This window comes from Schistocerca serialis, chromosome 5 (assembly GCF_023864345.2).
Source record: "Schistocerca serialis cubense isolate TAMUIC-IGC-003099 chromosome 5, iqSchSeri2.2, whole genome shotgun sequence".
In the NCBI taxonomy this organism is placed as follows: Eukaryota; Metazoa; Arthropoda; class Insecta; order Orthoptera; family Acrididae; genus Schistocerca; species Schistocerca serialis.
Genome location: NC_064642.1, coordinates 480,386,266 through 480,412,493, shown reverse-complemented (window position 1 = coordinate 480,412,493; position 26,228 = coordinate 480,386,266). Strand labels below are relative to the sequence as shown.

The 26,228-nt window shown below is 43.7% G+C and overlaps 1 protein-coding gene across 1 annotated transcript in view; it reads left to right on the top strand.

Annotated features, from left to right (window-relative positions):
- LOC126482010 (venom carboxylesterase-6-like) overlaps positions 1-26,228 on the top strand; it is a 143,308-nt gene that overhangs the window by 43,256 nt on the left and 73,824 nt on the right. The window contains exon 5 of the mRNA XM_050105978.1: positions 20,950-21,155. Within this exon, the coding sequence (XP_049961935.1) occupies positions 20,950-21,155 (206 nt within the window). The remainder of the gene's footprint in view (positions 1-20,949; positions 21,156-26,228) is intronic.

Below are 26,228 nucleotides of genomic sequence, written 5' to 3'. Positions count from 1 at the left end.
CCTTCCAAAATAAATGTCTTTCTTCTGAGAGATCTGTCATAAGTATGAACTACGCTCAAAACATTCCGAAATAGTTTGAACACTGACCTATTTGTTGAACGGCGGCTCGATGCCCGATACAAACATCCTTGCTCTTGTAAAGGACTTTTTCTGTGAAAGACGAACTGTCCTTCGACGCTCCCTACATGTAAGAAATCTTGGACGTCCGGATCTGCGTTTATTGTCTGCTCTACAAGTCTCTTGAAACTTCTTCATGATTGCCCGCTGTATTGTACAATTATCAGAGAGTTTTTTACGAATCTTATGGTAACGTTTACCCTGCAAATGTAATAAAACGGCCTTGTTACGGAACGACACGGAATGCTCCTTCCCTTTTGGTCCCATTTTGGCAAGTGAATGTCCCTTAAACTGGCTGTCAGGCAAGCGACTGAACAGTTTGTCAACTTCAGTTGTATAAGTGTGGTACGCGCGGAGCTGTCTGTTAAATACAACAACAAACATACTATAGTATGCCAATTCTTTTTTGAGCAGGATAAAATCCTCATTTAACTGATTTCAAGTGTTTCTGTTGTCTTGGGAAAATATTTTAATATACAAATAACTTCCTTTATTGAATTAGGGTTAATGGTATACGTATAATGTTCCTAGTATTTATGTATTTTGTATTAGATATGGAAAGGGGTCGGTGCCCATACTTTTTGGTGCCAGTGTAGTCTTCATACTGTAGAAAAGGAAGAGGTCATGTGGTTGGGAGCCGTCCTGTGCGGTGTCACGGCGATGGTGATCGGTGGCGTAAGTTTTGGGTAACAGTTGGGTTATCAGGCATATTGCCACTTCAAGGACCTGGATAAGTAATTCCACACGGTGGGTTTACAAACAATTTAGCTGTTGTATACAGGGACGGTGGAAGTTAACTCCCTATTGCATGCTGTTTATAATTTAATTAAAAATTAACCAATTTTAATGAAACAAAACATTTTGTCCCTTACAGTGGCAGATTTATGTATGTTATTTCGAACATCTGTAACTGAAAGTAGACACACCATCCATATACGTAATATACTACCTGCAATGCCCGGCGTTGCCTGGGATGTTTAATATCCGCCACATGAAATGACTGGCTCTGTGCGTTGTTGATACTAATAGCGAATGCAAGCCATATGGGAAATTGCATCGCTTTAAATCAAGGGGAATGGTTGAATCACTGGGTGTCAACGGAATGCGACGAATGAATACGTCTTTACCAATATGAAAAGAATTTTAGTTGGTGATCAGTCTCGGATTCTGTTCGATTTCTTGATCGGCCCGCGATCTAGTGACTTTTGTTTGTACAGTATCCAAGACATGCGTTAACGTTTGTGCAGCACTGTGGGCTTTAATAACAAAAAAAAAATAATTGTGGAACACGGACTAAAATATCTTCTAGGCTATACGTCATTTGTAGCAATGGGAATCAGTCAACAAAAAAGAGTTTTCGGTCATGTTTCTGCGAAATTCTCAAGCTTTTGCTCGGGCCGCGATCTAGTGACATCCAAGGCGAGTATCTGGACTGTAATTTATTCTCGCTATTGGAAGTACAGTCAGTTTAGTGCGATATATTTCGTTTGTTAGGCATTTAATTGTTCATTAATTTTCTTCGTTGTTTCATCTGAATATGGAAATTTGAAGTAAATCGGTCAAATACTTTTCGTGATGTTTGGTGCAGAAATTTGAAGTAAATCCACCAAGAACTTTTAGGGACTTTTGATAACAAACTTACATGTTACAAGTCAGATTGCAAAATCTTAAGTAGACAGTGATCTTTATGATAAAGTGTGCAAAATTTCATCAAGATCGAAAAAAAGCTGCAGATTTGTGTGAATTACGAGGGTTGCCCAGAAAGCTGTGCACCGCATTTTTTTCTCCAACAATTCTTTATTGAACATAATGAGATTTAAGCACACGAAAGAATGATGTTTTATCCACACACCCTATTTTTCTACGTAATTTCCATCCCGTTCTATGGCCTTCCTCCAGCGCGAAACAAGGGAGCGTATGCCGTTTCAATACCAATCTGTGTTCAGGTGGCAGAGCCAGTGCTTCACTGTGTGAATCAGCCCCTCATCGTCCTCAAAATGTCTTCCACGAATGGCGTCTGTCCTCGCGACTGATATCACTTCGTTGCAACATGTCGGGTGTGACAGCCGTGGATGGTCTCCCCGACCGCTGTAAATCAAGGAGCTCTGCCGAACCGCCTTCTGATGGCCTCACCCTCCGTGCTCAGCGACTGACTGTGTTTCTTTAGACAGCAGATGGTTCAAATAGCTCTGAGCACCATGGGACTTAACTTCTGAGGTCATCAGTCCCCTAGAACTTAGAACTACTTAAACCGAACTAACCTAAGGACATCACACACATCCATGCCCGAGGTGGGATTCGAACCTGCGACCGTAGCGGTCGCGCGGTTCCAGACTGTAGCGCCTAGAAGCGCTCGGCCACCCTGGCCGGCTAGACAGCAGATGCTCCACAGACTTTGCACAAGTGTTTGCCAATATTCTCCAAAGTTTTTTTCTCTGCAGTGAGAAATTCAATAACGGCACATTGCTTGTAACGTACATCACCTACAGACGCCATTTCGAAACTGTACTGCAGCTACCCTATCTGTCAGAAGTGACGGAAACTTGGCGCACTCTCTCAGTAAACTTCAAATAATACATACGTAACGTTTCACTTTCGTAGCATTGCTTTTGGCTGAGAAAAAAGATGCGGTGCCTTACTTTTCAGGCAAACCTCGCACAAACAAACAAACGAACAAACGGACACTCGTCTTTATTTATGTAAACAGATATTTCAGCGCGGATGCATAATAGTATCCGAACTCCTGCAGGTATACAGTTAGGCTGCGAGCAAATGTATTTGGGTCGGCCGAGGGACGTTCTCGGTAAGCCGAACCAGTTAAGGCGACCGCTCGCTTAAAACGGGAAATCTGGGCACAACTTCCTGCCCGACACAAATTTTCATTGCATGAAATGTATTCGCAGTTCCGAATATGGGCTAACTTCAGCTGTATAGTGGAATGACGACAAAGAACATTTGTGCTGGACCGGGACTGAAACCCGGGGCCGGCCAGCGTGGCCGACCGGTTCTAGGCGCTACAGCCTCTAACCGAGTGACCGCTACAGTCGCAGGTTCGGATCCTGCATCGGGCATGGATGTGTGTGATGTCCTTAGGTTAGTTAGGTTTAAGTAGTCCTAAGTTCTAGAGGACTGATGACCTCAGATGTTAAGTCCCATAGTGCTCAGAGCCATTTGAACCATTTTTTGAAACCCGAGTTTCCCGCTTATCGCGACCGCTCGCCTTACCAGTAGGCTATCCGATCGCGACTCACGGCCAACACCCAAACTGTCATGTGTCGTCAACCATGTGTTTAAAACCTGTACTCGTACATGCATTATGTATATTCCTGTACGGGGGGATATTTTACTTGGAAGTCTCTTGGGCAGTATCGTATTTATCTACTGACACTGGACAAGAGACATTAAAGTAAATGTCTCCCCTTTGCTGGAATATACGTAATGGATGTACGAGTACAGTTAGGAGATGACGGTTGACGACATATGGAAGTTTGGGCCTGGCCGTAGTCGTGCACAGATAGACTGAAGGCAAGGCAAGCTCTCGCGATCAGCGGGAAATCCAGGTTCGAGTTCTGGTCCGGCACAAGTTTTCATTGCCGTTATTCCATTATACAGCTGATGGTAGCCCATATTTACAACTGTGAATACATTTCATATATTTCGTAACGGTTATAGTCGTCCCAGTGGCTGTTCAAGGAACTTAGCATCGTGGTTCGGAATAATACAGGTACTGCAATATCTTGTCAAATCTTCATTTGTCGCCGGCCGAAGTGGCCGTGCGGTTAAAGGCGCTGCAGTCTGGAACCGCAAGACCGCTACGGTCGCAGGTTCGAATCCTGCCTCGGGCATGGATGTTTGTGATGTCCTTAGGTTAGTTAGGTTTAACTAGTTCTAAGTTCTAGGGGACTAATGACCTCAGCAGTTGAGTCCCATAGTGCTCAGAGCCTTTTGAACCATTTTTTTCTTCATTTGTCGCTGTTTGGTTCACTCAGTGTCCTGCTGCAGCCAAATGTCTGATATGTCTTTCGTCAGTCGTAAAATTGTTGTGCGTTATCAAAATTCCTCATAGTTTCTGTCAAAGAACGGGCTCCTGCAGATAATCCGATGGTACGTTTACGACACCACCTAGCCCTGGAAGCTAGCATATTTCGCATAAGCAGTCGTCGGTGGAAGCCAGACACGGCGCCTGCAGAGGGATGTACATTCAAGGACGAGCCACCCCCACATACAATGTTCTTGGCTCCTCTGGTGGACAGCAGGTGACGGAGCAAGGAAACACACATAGTCTTGCACTGCTCGTGCGGCGGGAGGACTGGGTGTCACACTCAAATTATCTGCCACTGCAACGGCACACATACAGAGTGCAGAAACTAGTACTGGAACTGGAGCATCAATGTGTGATTGTGTGACAGCGATACAACACAAACTGACATGCTGCCGGGGGCGTCTGTGGACAATGGAGAAATGCCACCATCGTACGGAGTGGATACAGACACAGTGCATGGCCGTGTAGAAGGTACATGTCCGCGCAGAAGGTATCGGAAACAAAACAGAAAAGAAATCAGTCGCCAGATGAGAGAATGTGTCCGCTATGGGACTGAGTGCTGGAATCGGCGCCACAGTAAAGTTCCACATTTTGAAGAAAGTATTTCGAGAACACTTTGTAGTGGTAGTTTGAAAATGTGTTGTACCCAGAGCACGTCTGATCGTGTGAAAGCAGCAAATGGTTACGCTCAAAGGTTCTATGTTGGCCCTGTGGTGACTGAAGGGTAGTGGGATTCCAGTTAGTTTACAATGAATAGGGACGGGTCAGGAGGCCAGGAACTTCGTGGCTGACATCACGGGAATGGAGCGTGCGCTTCAGAATAAAGAATTCAAGAAGAAGGCAGGGCCATCACGAAGATCTGTTCCGTCATTGTGGACGACTTTGAATATGTATTGTGCGTATGAGCACTAAAAACTAGCAGGAAGTACTCTTGTGTCGTTGAAGACTACTTGAAATTTGTAAAATGCGCATTAGTGCTGAGGACTGGCAGTGAGTCCAATTGCGTCGTTGCAGACGCCCTGGAAATTGTACACTCATGCTCATAAATTAAGGTTAATTGAAGAATGTGGTGCCACACAACGTGGCACTACACAAAACTGGCGCTAATAGCATAGACACATAGGTAACACACACGACACTGATCTATAAGTCCACGGTATTGGTGATAAGTTGAAAAAACCGTCCCGAAACACATGCGCTACAAAGCGCCACTGTTTCCCGCGCATGTACCCCAACATCAGTATGGGATATGATCACCATGCACACGTACTCAGGCCGCACAACGGGTTGGCATACTCTGGATCAGGTGGTCGAGCAGCTGCTGGGGTATAGCCTCCCATTCTTGCAGCAGTGCCTGTCGGAGCTCCTGAAGTATCGTAGGGGTTTGAAGACGTGCAGCGATACGTCAACCGAGAGCATCCCGACGTGCTCGATGGCGTTTAGGTTTGGATAACAGGCAGGCCACTCCATTCGTCTGACATCTTCTGTTTCAAGGTACTCCTCCATGGTGGCAGCTCAGTGGGGCCGTGCGTTATCATCAATCAGGAGGAAGGTGGGACCCACTGCACCCCTGAAAAGGTGGACATACTGGTGTAAAATGACGTCCCAATATACCTGACCTGTTATAGTTCCTCTGTCAAAGACAGGCAGGGGTGTACGTGCACCAATCATAATCCCATACCACACCATCAATCCACGACCTCGATACAGGTCTCTTTCAAGGACATTAAGGGGTTGGTATCTGGTTCCTGGTTCACGCCAGATGAAAAGCCGGCGAGAATCACTGTTCAGAGTGTAGCTGGACTCGTCCGTGAACATAACCTGAGACCACTGTTCCAATGATTATGTACTGTGTTCTTGACACCAGGCTTACAGGTTCTCCTGTGAATATGGGTCAGTGGAATGCATCTTGCAGGTCTCCTTGTCTGTTCAGTCGTCTGTAGACTACGCGTCTGGAGACAAGTGTACCAGTGGCTGCGGTAAGGTCCCGAGCAAAGCTACCTGCAGTACTCCGTGGCCGTCTGCGGGCACTGATGGTGAGATATCGGTCTTCTTGTGGTGTTGTACACTGTGGACGTCCCGTACTGTAGCGCCTGGACACGTTTCCTGTCTGCTGGAATCGTTGCCATAATCTTGAGATCCCAGTTTGTGGCACACGGAGGGCCGGTGCTACGACCTGCTGTGTTTGACCAGCCTCCAGTCGCCCTTGTATTCTACCCTCATAACGTCATCAATATGCCTTCTTTGAACCATTTTCAACACGCAGTCACCATTAGCACGTCCGGAAACGTCTGTACACTTACTCGCTGTACCGTACTCTTCGTATGTGGACTACTACCAGCGCCACGGTGCGACGACCGCAGGTCAAATGCACTGCATAGTCATACCCCGAAGTGATTTAAACCATCAAACCGCCCACCAGAGCGTTGTTTCACCATGTATCAGCATTATCCTTAATTTATGAGCATGAGTGTAGTTTGCACGTGAGCCTAAAGTTGTTGGGTGAAGCAGAATAGGCATTAAGTTGTGATTTTAACTGAACAGAAGGTAAGGTACCGGTATGTACACCAGGTTTAAGACAATGAAGAACTAGATAGGCGTGAGCATCACAGTAGGCTAAGGTAAATGCGCATTGTCATGTGCCACCTCGAACTGTGAAAACCATGAAGTGTTGGTCCAACCTTGTGATGAAAGGACGCAATGGCTATATCTTATGGAATTCTTGAAACGGCGGAGGAAGGGCTATCCTCGCCTGGGGCAGTGTCTGCAGAAGAGCTGCCGGTGGAGCTTCAGTTGCTGGAAAGCCTTGGGCTGGGCAGCGACCGAGCGGGCTATAGTTGACAGAAGCATTTTCTACTGTTATCGAAGTCGCTACAAGTTACGCCGTGGCTGTTTCAGTTTGTCTTGTTCCTGTGTTGCCATGATGGAACGAGAAAACTTGCTTAGCACAATTAGCACCTGGGCGGCGAAAGGGCACAAAAGTTAAAAAAAAGTCTACAGATGTATTGATAACATTGGGAGTGTAAACAGCAACCTATCGATATCGTCGCCACTGAGGAAAGGGACAAAACGTGGAAACCAATGATTGTCACCAACTGATGGAACAGAACTTGAAAACTTGTAACCTCGTCCCGAACAGATTTGACGAAACGCTTGAAACCGTAAATAACTGATGTGTTCTGTGCTGCTGGAGGATCAAGAAAAACATACCTTTGGGAAACAGTGTAAGACACGCTTATGAGAGAACACTTGAAGTAAAGTCTCCTTCGAGTAGGTTTTCGTCCCTTGGGCCCGCATCAGACAGTGAAAAATCAGACAATGAAAAACTGAGTTCAACAAAAAGACACCTCAATGGCAAATTTGATGAGTCACACGTCGTTGTACACACTCAATAACTCATTGCCCCATATCGTTGTCCACACAAAAACGCAAAAATACAACTAACATATTCAGCATTACTCAAGGACTTAACAACAAATTAATGATCGATAAACCCCAAGATTATTTAGAATCTGCTCATGAAGGTGTTCGGAAGGTTGTAAGTTCCACAGAAGGAATCACTGAAGGCGTCACTGAACTAGTTTACGACAGGGGTAATAAGTCTTATATTCAATAAGTTCTGGCCTCTATTCAGGTAGTGCGACGAAGTCCGTTCGATAGTTGTTATTGTTGTGGTCTTCAGTCCGAAGACTTGTTTGATGCAGCTCTCCATGCTTCTATATCCAGTGCAAGTCTCTTCAACTCCGTGTAACTACTGCAATCTATATCCCTCTGAATCTGCTCAGTGTATTCATCCCTTGGTCTTCCTCTACGATTTTTAACCAACAAGCTTCCCTACAGTACTAAATTGGTAATCCGTTGGTGTCTCAGGATGTGTCCTACCAACCGATCCCTTCTTTTGATCAGTTTGTACCACAAATTTCTCTTCTCCATAATTCTATTCAGTACTTCATTAGTTACGTGATCTACCCATCTAATCGTCAGTATTCTTCTGTAGCACCACATATCGAAAGCATCTATTCTCTTCTTGTCTAAATTATATGACGTATATGTTGCACTTCCATACATGGCGAGAATCCATAAAAATACTCTAAGAAAGGAGTTCCTGACACTTAAATTTATACTCGACGTTAACAAATTTCTCTTCTTCAGAAACAATTTTCTTGCCATTTGCAGTCTGCATTTTGTATTCTCTCTACTTCGACCATCATCAGTTATTTTGCTTCCCAATTAGCAAAACTCATTTACTACTTTAAGAGTTTCATTTCCTATTCTAATTCTCTCAGCATCACCCCATTTAATTCGACTACATTCCATTATAGTCGTTTTGCTTTGGTTCATGTTCATCTTATATCCTCTTTTTAAGATACTGTCCATTCCGTTCAACTGCTCTCCCCAGTCCTTTACTGCCTCTGCCAAAATTGCATTGTCGTTGGCAAACCTCAAAGATTTTATTTCTTCTCCCTCGACTTTAATTCCTATTCCAAATTTTTCGTTTCTTTCCTTTACTGCTTGCTCAATTTACAGATCGAATAACACTGGAGATAGGCTACAACCCTGTCTCATTCCCTTCCCAACCACTGCTTCCCTTTCGTGCCCCTCGACACGTATAACTGCCCTCTGGTTTTTGTAAAAATTGTAAATAGCCTTTCGCTCCTTGTATTTTACCCCTGCCGCCATTAGAATTTGAAAGAGAGTAGTTAAGTCATTATTCTAAAAAGCTTTCTTTAAGTCTACAAATGCTATAAACGTAGGTTCACCTTTCCCTAGCCAGTCTCTATGAGAAGTCGTAGTGTCAGTATTGCTTCCTGTGTTCCTACATTTTGCCGGAATCCAAACTGATCTTCCCCAAGGTCAGCTTCTACGAGTTTTTCCATTCTTCTGTAAAGGATTCGCGTAAGTATTATGCTTCCGTGACTCATTAAACTGATAGCTCGGTGATTTTCACGCCTGTCAGCATCTGCTCTCTTTGGAAACGGGATTATTATATTCTTTTTGAAGTTTGTCTGTCTCGTACATCTTCCTCACCAGATGGAAGAGCTTTATCATAGCTGGCTCTCCCAAGGCTGTCGGTAGCTCTAAAGGAATGTTGTCTACTCCCGGGACCTTATTTCGAGATAGGTCTTTGAGTGCTTTGTCAATTTCTTCCCGTATCTTCCTCTACGTGCTCTTCCATTTCCGTAATATTTCCCTCTAGTGCAGCTCCTTTGTGTAGGCCTTATATACACTCCTTCCCCCTATCTGCCTTCCCTTCTTTGTTTAGAACTGGTTTTCCATCTGAGCTCTTAGTATTTACTCAAGTTTTGTAAATAATAGATTTCAGCTATCCGTCGTCCATTTGAAATTTTATTGACATATCTAGATCTCAAACGGACGACTGATAGCTGAAATCTATTATTTACAAGTCAATATAAGAGTCGCTGCGTGCAACAGCCTCTGAATGGAGGGTAACCTGATTTATACAAGTGGTTTTCTTTTCTCCAAAGTCTCTTTAATCTTCCTGTAGGCGGTATATATCTTACCCCTAGTGATACGTGCTTCTACATCCTTACATTTGTCCTCTAGCCATTGCTGCTTAGCCAATTTGTCCTTCCTGACAATCTCATTTTTCAGACATTTGTATTCCCTTTCGCCTGCTTCATATATTGAATGTTTATGGTTTCTCCTTTCAGCGATTAAATTCAATACCTCTTGTGTTACCAAAGGATTTTTTCTAGCACTCATCTTTTTACCTATTTGATCTTCTGCTGCCTTCACTATTTCATCTCTCAAAGCTACCCATTCTGCTTCTATACTCCTTTCCGCTGTTCTTATTAATTGTTCCCCATCGGTCCCCCTGAAACACTCTACAACCGCTGGATCTTTCAGTTTATCCAGGACCCATCTCCTTCAATTCCTGCCTTTTTGCAGTTTCTTCAGTTTTAATCTGCAGTTCATAACCAGTAACGTTCGATAGCATAGTGACGGCACTTGCTGAGCACAGTAGACAGTCTAAGTTTCATATAAGAAGGTCTTCGAGGATTGAGTCCAAGGTAGGCCAAGTTGGAGGAGGCGAAGTTCCCCGAGGTATAGCTGGCTGCTCATAGTGGCTGCAGTGCATGTCCTCTAAATCAGGCTGCCGACAGAACTGCGTGCTGTATATCTTGGTGGTCTTTGTGCTTGGGAATTGCTTGCAGTGGCTCAACGGACTGAACTGGGGAGAGCAACCAGTTGCCATCCAAAATACATACACAGTGGAGTAATATCGCCTCGATGCTTGGATGGTACGTGACTCGCGGAGGCAAAGTAGTGTTCTGATTGTAGTTCGGGATGCACGTAGCACGGGTCTCGGGGATAGCACCTCTCGTGGCGCAGCTAGCGTCGAAGGTGTCTGTGTGTCCGGCTAGTGTTCCACGTCGAAAATGACGTGTTTTGGGCACAACCAGCCTGTTATGGTTAATATGCCATTTCTAGCGCACCGTTGCCGAGCGGTGTGCGAAGGCAGTGACTCCAGCGGAGCAGAGTATAGGCAATCTGCAGACCATACCTGTCGTGTGGATAGCAGTGGCCACAGGCGAAGGCCTTGGCTACATCAAAATGGATACCCAGGCCAACGATGGAAAAACTTTTTGGCTGAAAATATCTTATTCTAATGTTTTTTAGGGTGGGAAAGCCAAATATAATACTTAAAAAACTGTATCACCCACCATTCATTCACATTTTACATTTAAATTTATTAAATTAAGCGATTTTTTAAAGAATTTAACAGCTTTTATATATGAGACCTGAGTTTCTCCTGGCGTATACAACTTTCAAATAACTTTCAAATTCTGCTCATGGTTGGATGATTGTGGTGATCTAAAACTAACATGCATGCTCCTTGGTCAGCAAGGTGGCTTTACCAAATTTCCATGTTTCTTGTGTGAATGGGACAGTAGGGCTAGGGATCAACACTGGTGCAGAAAGAACTGGCCTGTGAGGGTGTCTTTAAAACCTGTTGAGAAGAGTATTCTACGCAAAAACCTTATACATCATAAAAACCTACTCCTATCACCTCTACATATAAATAGGGGCCTAATGAAACAGTTTGCAAATGCTTTGCCTAAATACGGACCATTTTTTAAGTATCTCTGCGAAACGTTTCCACAGCTTTCAGATGCTATACTAAAAGATGGCGTCTTTGTCGGACCTGACATTAGAAAATTGATGTTTAATGTTAACTTTGAATCCACAACTACCTTAAATGAGAAAGAAGCATGGGTATCATTCAAGCAAGTCGTCACAAAGTTCTTGGGACATGAAAAAGACACAGAATATGTTACTATTATAACTACAATGTAAAAGAAGTTTAAAACTTCGGGATGTTTAGTGAGCCTGAAAGATCACTTTTTGAACAGTCATCTTGATTACTTTCTGGACAATATGGGAGATGTTAGTCAGGAGCAAGGAGAGCGTTTTCACCAGGACATTAAAATGATGGAAAAACGCTGCCAAGGCCGCTGGAACACCAACATGCTGGGGGACTACTGTTGGTCACTTCACCGAGAAGTTCAGCAAGCCACTAATCGTAGAAAAAGCTACACAAGAAGCTTCGAAGAAAAAACAGAAAGAAAATAAAAACCAATTCCAGCTGACAAGTGAAACCTCTATTAACACATATCATTGTTTTAAGTAGCTTACTGTAAATACAAACCGTGCTTATGTTGTAACAAAGCGTTTCATTAATTTCCCCGTTTACCGTATAGCATAGGATTTTTATACTATACAGTAAAAAGCACATTGCTCGAAAACTACGGGTGACTCAAAAACACTAAGGCTAGATTTGGATTGAGCTCATAAAAATCTATAAAGATCAACTATCAAAGTAAAACAAAAACTTTTTCAAAAACCATTTTTCGTTGGTATGTGATATTAATGTAATAATTACTCTGAATCGTCAAAGAAACTGGTATCGGCACGCGTATTCAAATACAGAGATATGTAAACAGCCAGAATACGGCGCTGCGGTCGGCAGCGCCTACGTAAGACAACAAGTGTCTGGCGCAGTTGTTAGATCGGTTATTGCTGCTACAGTGGCAGGTTATCAGGATTTATGGGAGTGTGAACGTGGTGTTATAGTTGGCGAACGAGGGACGGGGCACAGGATCTCAGAGGTAGCAATGAAGTGGGGATTTTCCCGTACGACCATTTCACGAGTGTGCCATGAATATCAGTAGTTCGGTAAAACATCAAATCTCAGACATAGGTCCGACCGAAAAAAGATCTTGCAAGAACGGGAGCAATGACGACCGGAGAAAATCGTTCACTGTGACAGAAGTGCAGCCCTCCGCAAATTACTGCAGATTTCAATGCTGTGTCATCAACAAGTGTCAGCTTGCGAACTTTTCAACGAAACAACATCGATATGGGCTTTCTGACCGAAACGCCCATGCGTATACCCTTGATGACTGCACAACACAAAGCTTTACGCTTCGCCTGGGTCCGTCAACACCGACATTGGACTGTTGATGACTGGAAACATGTTTCCTGGTCGGGCGAGTCTCGTTTCAAATTGTATCGAGCGTATGGACCTGTACGAGTATGGAAACAACCTGATGAATCCAGGGATCCTGCATGTCAGCCGGGAACTGTTAAATCTGGTGGAGGCTTGAAATGGTGTGGGGAGTGTGCAGCTGGAGTGATATGGGACCCCTGAATCGTGTGGATACGACTCTGACAGGTGACACGTACGTAAGCATCCTGTCTGGTCACTTGCGTCCGTTCATGTCCATTGTGCATTCCGACGGACTTGGGCAATTCTAGCAGGACAATGCGACATCCCACAGGTCCAAAATTACTACAGAGTGGCTCCAGGAACACTCTTCTGTTTATAAACACTTCCGTTGGCCACCAAACTCCCCAGGTATGAACATTATTAGGATATCTTGGATGCCTTGCAACGTGCTGTTCAGAAGCGATCTCACCCATTCGTACTGTTACGGATTTATGGACAGCCTTGCAGGATTCATGGCGCTGTTATCTACAGCACTACTTCAGACATTAGTCGAGTCCATGCCAAGTCTTGCTGCGGCACTTCTGCGTGCTCGCGAGGCCATACACGATATTAGGCAGGTGTATCAGTTTCTTTGGCTCATCAGTGTTTGTTCGTTGTTGTTATCATTCTTACGTATGACTCGTGGACTACGCACATTATGCTGTCAACTGTAAAGAGAACTTCTAAGGATTTATGCTTACATGTAACAGAGGACCTAAACTCCTTAACCTTGACGATGAAGTAAAGAAATCTATAATTACATAAGAAGTGTACCGCCTGAAAGAGGTAGTCATAAAGTTTTAACTATCAACGCTTCAGGAAATTTCAGTTGATTGCTTCTTTCGGGTAGAATTTGTTGGCATCACACCATGGATGTCCCAAAAAAACTCTGTATCACCTAGCAAGATTCTGGTGGAATTCTTTGACTTTATCAGCGATGGTGAATACACACATTTTCATTACTTGCTTTGTTGCTTCGTCTCGTGGACATATTGACACAGACAGAACCCATCCATGACGATCAGGTGGCTACATAAAACATTTGGATTGCCCCGCGGTATTTCCACTGCTGAATTATTTAATGGACATCCTGAAGAGGCGTGAACAGACCCGTCTGCCGGGTAGTAACCTTGGTCCTGTTCAAAATGTCGTGAAAACTGTTGGAATATGCTCTATGACTCATCACCACTTTCTCTACTATCGCCTCGATTGTGTTACAGTGTCTTCGACCATCACCGCCTCCATTTCAGTTGCGATATAGGTTTATTCGCAGAAAGTTGTTGAACATTACTGGGAGAGTCCGCGCCACGCAACGGTGGTGAAGTGGTGCACACTTCATCAACTCGGTATGGACTGTTGCAAAGTTGCTCCTCTTCAAATGTAGTAAACTCCACGATTTTGTTTTGGGCCTTCTAGCGGCAAGCTGTGGTGATTTCAGTATTTATTGGGACTCCTCGAAGAAATTAATTACATATTTATGATTTTTCGAGGTGACAAGTTTATGTCTGCAACCTTACATTTCAAATGGTTAACAATGCCTTTGTTAGGAGTTGAGTTACTTAGTTAGGTACATGTTCCATAGTTCATTTGACCGATTCTTTTATCAAAATGGTATGCAACGAGTGAGTTTACGGGATGTGTTTACATGATTTGTGTTAACATTAATGAAAACATTATTATTTTGAGTCCTAATCTTGCAACTCCGGATTTTGTTTCTTTTTACTGTCTACCAGTTCTTATGCAGAAATTTGTCAATGAAATAGGGGTCGCCCAGCAGCTCCTCAGAGCTTTAACTGGGCAATAAGTGTCATTTTACCCTCTAGTGTTGTTGATATCGACATCACTGTTCCTCTCAAATTATGATGGATTACTTATGAGGAATTTAATTAACGAATATGTGTATTGTGACGGCGCAGTAAAGATGCGTATCTCCTTGAAGAGCTACCTACACGACATCGATGGGTGAACACCACTAATTATTCTTACTGGTCGCTTTTGTGCGATCAATATTTTCTTTCTAAGTGATCAGCTACCTCAAAAAGTTATTGCTTAAAACCTTAGTGAGTAGAAACACGCAAAATATGTCAGGTACTTGCTACGTTTGTTTGTAAGCCTAGCAATTACATAAGAGCAAATGTAGCTGAACATAGCTGTTTGAGAAGCTGAGTAATATGCTTCTTCCAGTTCATGTTTTCATCAACATGTCCAACGAAACATATAGAACACTGTACCTTAGTTTCTCATGTGCTGCGTCAACTATTGATATGACTATTTCTGTACAGAACTGAATATAGTGCGTTTTTTCAAAATTTAGGGGGAGTCCATTTTCTGAGAACCATTTTATAATTCTTTGTAAAGTGTCATTTACCAACTCTCCTGTTGCTCTCCATCTAATGGGATTTACTGTAACACTAATACCGTTTCCAAAAAATACCGATTCTGCTTGTTAACGTTAAGAGGAGCGTCATTTGGATATATATATATAGATATATATATGTGGAACAGTAGTGAACCCAAACTGAATCCTGTGGAACTTCCTTTGCGATTTTTACCCCAGCCACAATAATGTTCTTCATTTACGACACTGAATTATTCAGCACAACCTTTTCCATTCTGTTTGTCAAATAGGTTTCAAACCAGTTGTGCGTAAAGCCAGAAGTTCCATAAAACTTGAGTTTCTCTAAGAGAATAACGCGATCTGCACAGTCAGACGTATTGGAAAGATCACAAAATATACCAACTGGCGGTATGGTTCAAATGGCTCTGAGAACTATGGGACTTAACTGCTGAGGTCATCAGTCCCCTAGAACTGAGAACTACTTAAACCTAACTAACCTAAGGATAACATGCCCGAGGCAGGATTAGAATCTGCGACCGTAGCGGTCGCGCGGCTCCAGACTGGAGCGCCTACAACCGCTCGGCCACTCCGGCCGGCAACTGGCGGTATGTCATTATTTAAGACTTGTAATGTCTGATGAATGTATGTATAGATAGCGTCCGCAGTCGAACAGCCCTTCTGGAATCCAGACTGTTGAATGGTAAGTTAATTGCTCCTATTTTAGTGTGCGGCTACTCTTGAGTGTATTACTTTTTCTAATATTTTGGAAATTGGACGATAATTGTTTGTCTGTCTTTTCACTTTTCCTATGAAGTGCTTTAATCTGCCCGGAGGTCGGAACGCCTCTGATGTTGAGTAGTCAGGTCTACATGGTGTGCTCGTCAGTTGGCGTGGCGTGAATGGATTGTCCCACATACTGTAGCTTTGCTTTGAACACGCTCAAGCCTTAGTTAGTTGGAATCCGATGTCTTTATCAGCTCACCGTATAGCCGGATTTCTACAGATTCCTTTAAAACACAATACCACATCGTTTTGACCTCTTTCAACAATTTGGTGTCGCCACAATTAATGCTGCGACCATTAGAGAGGTCGTGCTCCACCACAGTTTGTTTAGTTGTTACTTATCTCCGTGATCTTATGATCCACCCATATTTCCTCTATCGCCCGTTCTTACCCTCACTGGTTTTCACAGCCCAAGGCCGTCCGTAGCAGGCTCCAACAAGACTGAGTTTGGGCGGCAGGTGAAACATACACTTAACATAATGTTTGCTCCGTGTCCCGAGAGGGATGATTTTGGTCTTACCTCAATCGACGCTATTTACGATGGACGATAGCGTGGGCAGCCTGCAGACATCCAACTGTGACTCGCCCATAAGCTGAAAAGTGTTGTCAGGGGTACAGAACTCGGTGTAATTCTCAAGAAAGCCAAGGGTAAGTGAAAGTCATAATAATTTCATAACTGTGGAAGTCTGTTCCTGGCAGTACTGACTGCGCGGCCTCTTTCTCAATGATCCCTAAAGAACTCTCGCCGCGCGGGATTAGCCGAGCGGTTTAGGGCGCTGCAGTCACGGACTGTGCGGCTGATCTCGGCGGAGGTTCGAGTCTTCCCTCGGGCATGGGTGTGTGTGTTTGTCCTTAGGATAATTTAGGTTAAGTAGTGTGTAAGCTTAGGGACTGATGACCTTAGCAGTTAAGTCCCATAAGATTTCACACACATTTCAACATTTGAAGAACTCTCACTTCGCAGCACTTGAAGTCAACTGCCTGTAAACCCGTGTCCTCGTGATAGCGTCTGCTGATATCTCTAACTGCCCGAAGCCTGGCAACGAGCGAAAGAGGGGTGGCTTCACAGACGCCTACTGTACCCCCTTCAATTTGGTGGCAGGTCTTGCCTTTCAAACCGTCTGCCCTGTATTATCCCCTATCAGGGACCCCCTGGAAAATTCCGTCTGATGTGCATATGGATCACTTGCTTGAACATCGCCATCTTTGGGCATATTCCGAGGGGCAGCCTCCGTCACCGTGCTGAGCGTGTCGGGATGGTGGTCACGCCCTCAGTTAACACTGCCCTTATCTTGTATGTGTAGCCTGTTTGGGCGGCGCCAGGCTGACGCTAACTGAATACACGAATATGCCGAGATTCCGCTGCTCTCCCGACAACAGCTTTTCGATACAATTTGTTCCAAATAATTATTATATTAATATACTACATTAGAATATATTATTATATTATATTATAATAATTGTAATAATTCCAATTAATTTCAAATAATTCAATGTCTACGTTTGATACCGGTTTCATCTGGTGATATCGTATTTTGCGGCATTCATGAGTATTCCGCCGATTTTTGCGAATGTGTTACCGACGTCAGGGATAAACGCCGTCACAACAGGTTTCTCTCCTTACTCTGAAAGCCCTTTCAGTTTTATGGCACGCTTGACCTGACAGTGATTCTAACTGTTGTTCAGGAAAACTGTCTGCTGTCTTTTAAGCTCTCTTCGACAGACACTTCACGATAGCTGTGGACTAGTGAGCTGAGGATGACTTCTCGTACTGAAGGAGAATGACAGGTGAAAACACGCAAATATAACTCTGTAATAGTTAGTTTACGGCAAATCCTGTGTCTCAGTGAGTCGTGTCGAGAACAACTGATAATATGAGTAACTTAGAAGTAAATATCCTCGCTGTAGTTAGGTAGCTTATAAAACACTTAATAAAGACAAGTCTTCTGGTTCAGACAGCATACCAATGAGGTTGCTTTATAGTATGCTGATACAATAGCGCCATACTTAGCAATCATTTACCACCTTTCGCTCGACGGAAGATCCATACCAAAAGATTGGACCGTTTCACATGTCACACGAATACCCACGAAACGAAATAGGAGTAATCCGCTAAATTACAGACACATATCACTGATGTCTATTTTCAGTAGGGATTTCAGAAAATATGGTCCCTGAGAAAAGTCTTCAAATTGCGTGTCTACGGAGTATCGCTTCAGTTATGCGACTGGATCCGTGTTTTCATATTAGAAAGATCACAGTACGTAGTAACCGACGGAAAATCAGAAGTGATAGCTGGCGTTCCCCAAGGAACTGCTATAGTCCCTCCGTTGTTCCTAATCTGCATAAGCGATTTAGGGGATAATCTGAGCAGACTTCTTAGATTATTTGCAGATGATGCTGTCATCTTCGGAAGAACAAAACCAATTGCGAAATGACTTAGACACGATATCTGAATGCTGCGAAAAGCGGCAATTGTCTCTCTATAACGAAATGTGTGAGGTCATCCGCATAAATAAAAATCATGAGTATTTCGCAAAAATCGGCGGATGTGTTACCGACGTCAGGGATAAACGCCTTCACAACAGGTTTCTCTCCTTCCTCTGAAAGCCCTTTCAGTTTTATGGCACGCTTGACCTGACAGTGATTAAATTTCGATTATACGATAAATCACACAAATTGAAAGGCTGTCTGCTCGACTAAATAACTAAGTATTAATATTACGAACAATTTAGGTTACAACTATCACATTGGCAATGCCGTGGGGAAGGAAAGCCAAAGACTACGTTTTATCGGCAGAACAGTTAAAAGATGCAACAGGTCTACTATAGAGAGTGCCTACACAATGACTGTTCGTTTTCTGTTAGAGTATTTCTGTGCTACATATGATCCTTACTAGAAAGGACCGAAGGATATCGAACAGTTCGAATAAGGGTAGCACGTTTTGTGTCATTGCGAAACAAAGGAAGAATGTCACGGATATTATAAGTTAGTTGTGACGGCAATGACTGAAAAAAGACGTTTTTCGTTGAGGCGAGATCTTTCCTCAAAATTCAATCACCAAGTTTCTCCTCTGGATACGAAAATGTTTTATTTTTGCCAACCTACATACGAAAAAATGATCCCCGTAATAAAATAAATCAGAGCTCGTATAGACTGATTTAAGTGTTCATGTCTTCCACGCTCTGTTAGAGAGTGGAAAGGTAGAGAAATTGTCTGAAGATGGTTCGAAGAACCCTCTGCCAGGCCAGGCACTGAAGTGTGAGTTACAGAGCAGTCATGCAGGTTAGATGAATTTGATGTTCTGAAGCAGCGATTCCAGATGTTGCTGTCTTCCATGTAGGCAGATCTCGAATGTATCATTCACGCGTCGGAGAAAGGACAAGGTTTGAATGGCTGTTGTTGTGGTCTTCAGTCCTGAGAGTGGTTTGTTGCAGCTCTCCATGCTACTCTATCCTGTGCAAGATTCTTCATTTCTCAGTACTTACTGCAACCTACATCCTTCTGAATCTGCTTAGTGTATTCATCTCTTGGTCTCCCTCTACGATTTTTACCCTCCAATGCTAAATTTGTGATCCCTTGACGCCTCAGAACATGTCCTACCAACTGGTCCCTTCTTCTTGTCAAGTTGTGCCACAAACTCCTCTTCTCCCCAATTCTATTCAATACCTCCTCATTATTTATGTGATCTACCCATCTAATCTTCAGCATTCTTCTGTAGCACCACATTTCGAAAGCTTCTATTATCTTTTTGTCTAAACAATTTATCGTCCGCGTTTCACTTCCATACATGGCTACACTCCATACAAATACTTTCAGAAACGACTTCCTGACACTTAAATGTATACTCGATGTTAACAAATTTCTCTTCTTCAGAAACGCTTTCCATGCCATTACCAATCTACAGTTTATATCCTCTCTACTTCGACCATCGTCAGTTATTTTGCTCCCCAAATAGCAAAACTCCTTTGCTACTTTAAGCGTCTCATTTCCTAATCTAATTCCCGCAGCATCACCCGACTTAATTCGACTACATTCCATTATCCTCGTTTTGCTTTTGTTGATGTTCATCTTATATCCTCCTTTCAAGACACTGACCATTCCATTCAACTGCTCTTCCAAGTCCTTTGCTGTCTCTGACAGAATTACAATGTCATCGGCGAACCTCAAAGTTTTTATTTCTTCTCCATGGATTTTAATTCCTACTCCGAATTTTTCTCTTGTTTCCTTTACTGCTTGCTCAATATACAGATTGAATAACATCGGTGAGAGGCTACAACCCTGTCTCACTACCTTCCCAACCACTGCTTCCCTTTCATGCCCCTCGACTCTTATAACTGCCATCTGGTTTCTGTACAAATTGTAAATAACCTTTCGCTGCCTGTATTTTACCCCTGCCACCTTCAGAATTTGAAAAAGAGTATTCTAGTCAACATTGTCAAAAGCTTTCTCTAAGTCTAAAAATGCTAGAAACGTAGGTTTGCCTTTCCTTAATCTTTCTTCTAAGATAAGTCGTATGGTCGGTATTGCCTCACGTGTTCCAACATTTCTACGGAATCCAAACTAAAGCTCCCCGAGGTCGGCTTCTACCAGTTTTTCCATTCGTCTGTAAAGAATTCGTGTTAGTATTTTGCAGCTGTGACTTATTAAACTGATAGTTCGGTAATTTTCACATCTGTCAACACCTGCTTTCTTTGGGCTGAGAATCCAAAATTTACAGCATTTATTGTGCTTCCGAATTACTGGAACAAGCAGAAAACGAATGCGTGATTCTAGGTTTTCGTGCCCTAAGAGCAAGGAGAAAGTGTTCAAATGTTCCAATGTGTGTGAAATCCTACGGGACTTAATTGCTAAGATCATCAGTTCCTAAGCTTACACACTACTTAACTTAAATTATCCTAGGGACAAACACACACACCCATGCCGCAGGGAGCACTCGAACCTCCGCCGGGACCAGCCGCACAGTCCATGACTGCAGCGCCCAGACCGCTCGGCTAATTCCGCGCGGCGGAGAAAGTGTACTTGCTACTAAGTCGTGTACGTCCACAACGAGATGGCAGTCGCATTTCTGTGTAGCAGCATGCCTCTTGCAGGTGCAACGGTATTTGACTACATTTGGTGCGGGAGTGGTCAGTGTTGTGTCGTGTGTTGCCGCAGACCGGTTCTCGGCGGTGGTGTCGCTGTCCGGCACGGCGCTGAGCCCGTGGGCGCACGTGTCGACGGCCGAGGCGCGCAGGAGGGCCTTCCGGCTGGGCGAGCTGGTGGGCTGCCCGCCGGAGCAGCTGCAGGACGCGCCGAGCCTGCGCGCCTGCCTCTCTACCAAGTCCGCCAAGGCGCTCGTCCGGCACGCTGCCAACGTCACCGTGAGTACCGCCCCTTCTTCTCTGCTCGCCAGCATTTCATATCAAGTAACAAATACGCAGAATATTACACTGCTGTCCAAAACTTATGGAAGAAGGGATCCTACACAGGTTTTTCAGTGGGATCAGCCTTTAGCAAAACACGATTTTGTTTTTCTGTCCCAGACACGTTTCGCTGCAGTTGCAGCATCATCAGTGGTTCATTTATTATTATAGCTGTTAAACATAAGGAATGTTCTGTACTGTTTATATACATACAAATATTACTCGTGGTTTCTAAATCCTAATTACAGGTTTCTGAGGAGCACATAAAATTGTGTATTCATACCTTCTTATCACATGGTGTGGTTCAAATTGTTCTGAGCACTATGGGACTTAACATCTTAGGTCATCAGTCCCCTAGAACGTAGAACTACTTAAACCTAACTAACCTAAGGACATCGCACACATCCATCTACGAGGCAGGATTCGAACCTGCGACCGTAGTAGTCTCGCGGTTCAGGACTGAAGCGCCTAGAACCGCTCGGCCACCGCGGCCGGCCACATGGTGTGGTTTACCTGCTGCGGGACTTAACTGCTGTGGTCATCAGTCCCCTAGAAATTAGAACTACTTAAACCTAACTAAACTAAGGACATCACACACATCCATGCCAGAGGAAGGATTCAAACCTGCGACCGTAGCGGTCGCGCGGCTCCAGTCTGTAGCGCCTAGAACCGCTCGGCTACTCCGGCCGGCTAGAAACTAATATTTGTATGTATTTAAACAGTAAAGAACATTCCTTACGTTTAACAGCCATAACAATAAGAAAATCCACTGATGATGCTGCAGCTGCGGTGAAACATGTCTGGGACAAAAAACAAAAAAGTGTTTTGCTAAAGGCAGACCCCACTCAAAAACATATGTTATTGTTAAAGCAAACACAGACAAAAGAGCATCAACATCAAGATGATTACATCTTACACAGAATTCGTCACTGTGAAGCGACATAACTCGATGAAACTTGGACCACACATTGAAACAACTGCTACAGTATAGGACAGAAGGTAACTGTAAGAAACGCGCAATGTGACGAACGTAAATGATAATTAAATTCTACGGCGAGTGTTGCACTGGTCATCGCGACTTATTTTGGACCTCGGACATTACAAAAGATGGGACGTGGTTGTTAATAAAGTGTGTGATCACACGGTCGGCAATGGATGCCCTCGTGCTGGCATCAAAATTGGTAAGTTCTTGTGGTGTTGCGTTCCACTCCTCCACCAACGCTGTTGACAATTGCTAGATGGTCGTTGGTGCATGTGGACATCCTGCAGTACGTCTACCGAACACATCCCACAGGTACTCGATGTGATATAAGTCGGGGGAAATGCTAAGCGAATCCACCGGATATCTTCCGCCGCGCAGCTGCGGTCGACTGTAATCCAAAAAAGCGACAGATTTACTAAAGGGACTGCCTACACTACGCTCGTCCGTCTTGTTTTGGAGTATTGCTGAGTAGTTTGGGATACTTACCAGTTAGCATTCATGGAGTACATCGAGAAAGTTCAAAGAAGGACAGCATGTTTTGTACTATCGAGAAATGTGAGAGAGAGTGCCACGGACATGAAGGATTTGGGATGGACATCATTAAAACAAAGGCGTTTCTCGTTGCGGCGGCATCTCCTGTCGAAATTTCAATCACCAACCTTCTTCTCTGAATGCGAAAATATTTTGTTTGCGTCGACCTACATAGCGAGAAAAGATCATCTACATCTACATCTACATACATACTCCGCAATCCACCATACATTGCGTGGCGGAGGGTACCTCGACGCACAACTAGCATCTTCTCTCCCTGTTCCACTCCCAAACAGAACGAGGGAAAAATGGCTGCCTATATGCCTCTGTACGAGCCCTAATCTCTCTTATCTTATCTTTGTTTTGCCGGTCGGAGAGGCCGTGCGGTTCTAGGCGCTGCAGTCTGGAGCCGAGCGACCGCTACGGTCGCAGGTTCGAATCCTGCCTCGGGCATGGCTGTGTGTGATGTCCTTAGGTTAGTTAGGTTTAATTAGTTCTAAGTTCTAGGCGACTGATGATCTCAGACGTTAAGTCACATAGTGCTCAGAGCCATTATCTTTGTTGTCTTTCCGCGAAATATAAGTTGATGGCAGTAAAATTGTACTGCAGTCAGCCTCAAATGCTGGTTCTCTAAATTTCCTCAGTATCGATTCACGAAAAGAACGCCTCCTTTCCTCTAGAGACTCCCACCCGAGTTCCTGAAGCATTTCCGTAACACTCGCGTGATAATCAAACCTACCAGTAACAAATCTAGCAGCCCGCCTCTGAATTGCTTCTATGTCATCTCTCAATCCGACCTGATAGGGATCCCAAACGCTCGAGCAGTACACAAGAATAGGTCGTATTAGTGTTTTATAAGCGGTCTCCTTTACAAATGAACCACATATTCCCAAAATTCTACCAATGAAGCGAAGACGACTATCCGCCTTCCCCACAACTACCATTACACGCTTGTCCCACCTCATATCGCTCTGCAGTGTTACGCCCAAGTATTTAATCGACGTGACTGTGTCAAGCGCTACACTACTAATGGAATATTCAAACATTACGGGATTCTTTTTCCTATTCATCTGCATTAATTCACATACTGACTTGTCTTTCTCGGGCAAGTTCTCTACCGACTGAGCTATCCAAGCAGAAGAGCACTTGCCCGAGAAAGGCAAACGTCCCGAGTTCGTGTCTGGGTCCGTCACACAGTATTAATCTACCAGGAAGTATCATATCAGCGCACACTCCGCTGCAGAGTGAAAATCTCACATTGGAAGGCGGCTCGATGAACGCTCTGACAGGCACTTAAGTGTGATTTGCAGAGTATCGGTGTGGATGTAGATGTAGAAAATGAAGTCAGAGCCGAATGCAAAAATGGTTCAAATGGCTCTGAGCACTATGCGACTTAACTTCTGAGGTCATCAGTCGCCTAGAACTTAGAACTAATTAAACCTAACTAACCTAAGGACATCACACACATCCATGCCCGAGGCAGGATTCGAACCTGCGACCGTAGCGGTCGCTCGGTTCCAGACTGTAGCGCCTAGAACCGCACGGCCACTCGGGCCGGCCGGAGCCGAATGCACCCCGGAGTAGATGTACATGATGAAACAGTATACTGTCACAATAACGTAGTATTAGTGAGTTTACCGTGTTGAAAGATTTGGATGTTAGTGTACCTATGCAACATTATGCCTCTCTACATCACAACAACCGGATAATCAAAACCATAATGTTTGATGATGTCGGATGTACCCTCATATGGTGTAAAGTCCCGTCGAGCACCTCTGAGATGCATTGGGGAGACGTGTTGCGCCATGTACAGATGCGCCAACGATTATTCAATAGTTATCAAACGTACTGGCGGAACACATTTTTGCAACAAACCTACCACCTGGTTAGTGACAGAAGTGGTGACAGTTTCTGCAGGACCTTATCATTCTGCAGGAAATGCTCAAGCACGTACAGTGCAAGCTGTTACTGATTTGTTTGACTGATGGTGCTGCTAAGTGCTATACTACCTACTGCACTCCCCTGACTTAAGCCCTCGTGAGTTCAACTTGATTTCTAAACTGAAGGAAACATTTTACGGCATTCGCTTCAGAACTGCTACAAATTCGTCGGGCAATAGACCGTGCCGCTCGAACTGTCAACACAACTGGCACTGCTAAGAATATCCTACGACTTCCACATCACTGGCAACGGGTTATATACAGTGCTGGCGACTACTTTGAAGGTTATTAAAACTTTGTAACACGTGCCTATTTTGTACCAGCTGTAAATAAATAGTTGCCACTATTAAAATTCCAAACCTCGTATAATATGCGGTGCTCATCCACGATTATATTGTAGACATTTGTTTAAGGAATTGGGGTTTCTGATTACTGCTTCACAGCATATTTATTCCTTCATGAAGTTTGTTGTAAATAATCCATTATAGTTCAAAAGGAACACTGATGTACATAATTCCTATACCATAATGAAAAATGACATTAATTGCACCACATTAAGGTAGTCTTTACTACAAAAAAGGGCTGCAAAATGCTGCAACAAAAAGTTTTGATGACTTACTCACTGGCATAAAATGTCTGACAGATAGCAAAGTAAAATGTGAAAACAAACTGAGAAAGTTTTTCCTTGTCAACTCCTTCTGTTGCGTAGAATTTCTATTACTGTAATGTGTAAAACGTGATGGGTAGGAATTGCTAACTCATATTGGTATACCCTTTTTTCTTTTTGTAATAAAATGTAAAAAAATAAAAAAGTACTCAGAAATATTCAGAATGTAACCGTATGCACAAATTAATTTTCTATATGAATGTAAAATGACTCTACGATAATGATCGAAGCAGAAGAAATAAATTCAAATTTGTGCCAGGGCCGCGACTCGGAGCCTGGTCGCCTTGCTTGCTATACAGAAATGCTAACCATTGCTAACCATTACACCACCACAGCACTATGGTGAACATTGCTGCACGAACTACCCAAGTTGAGTGTCCTCCCTAACACAAACTTCAATTAATATCTTCAGCTTATTTTTCCTTTACATCAGCACTGCTGCCAGGGCTCTCCGTCATTAGACTAGCACCCCGTGTTGGACATAATTATAAGATCTACAAGATCAGCTGTGGTGCAGGACTTTCCCATTATGTCCAAAGCTGGGGTGATACTCCAATGACGGAAAGCCCTGGCAATTAGTGACGATGTAAGGAAAAAATAAGCTGAAGATATGAATCGAATGGGAAGGGCACACAACTTGGGTAGTTCGTGCAGAAATCTTGACCATAGCGCAGTGGTGGTGTAATCGTTGGCATTTCTGCCTAGGAAGCAAGAAAACCCGAGTTCGAATCCAGGTCCTGGCACAAATCTTAATTCATTTCTTCTGCTCCGATCATTATCGTAGATAAAGAAGATATTTAAATGTCTCAAGGAAACATATAATTATAAGATGTAAAATGACTCGTTCCACATCATTATGATCTACCGTGGAAAATGATCTAACTTACTAATTCCTGCTAATCTGTAAATCT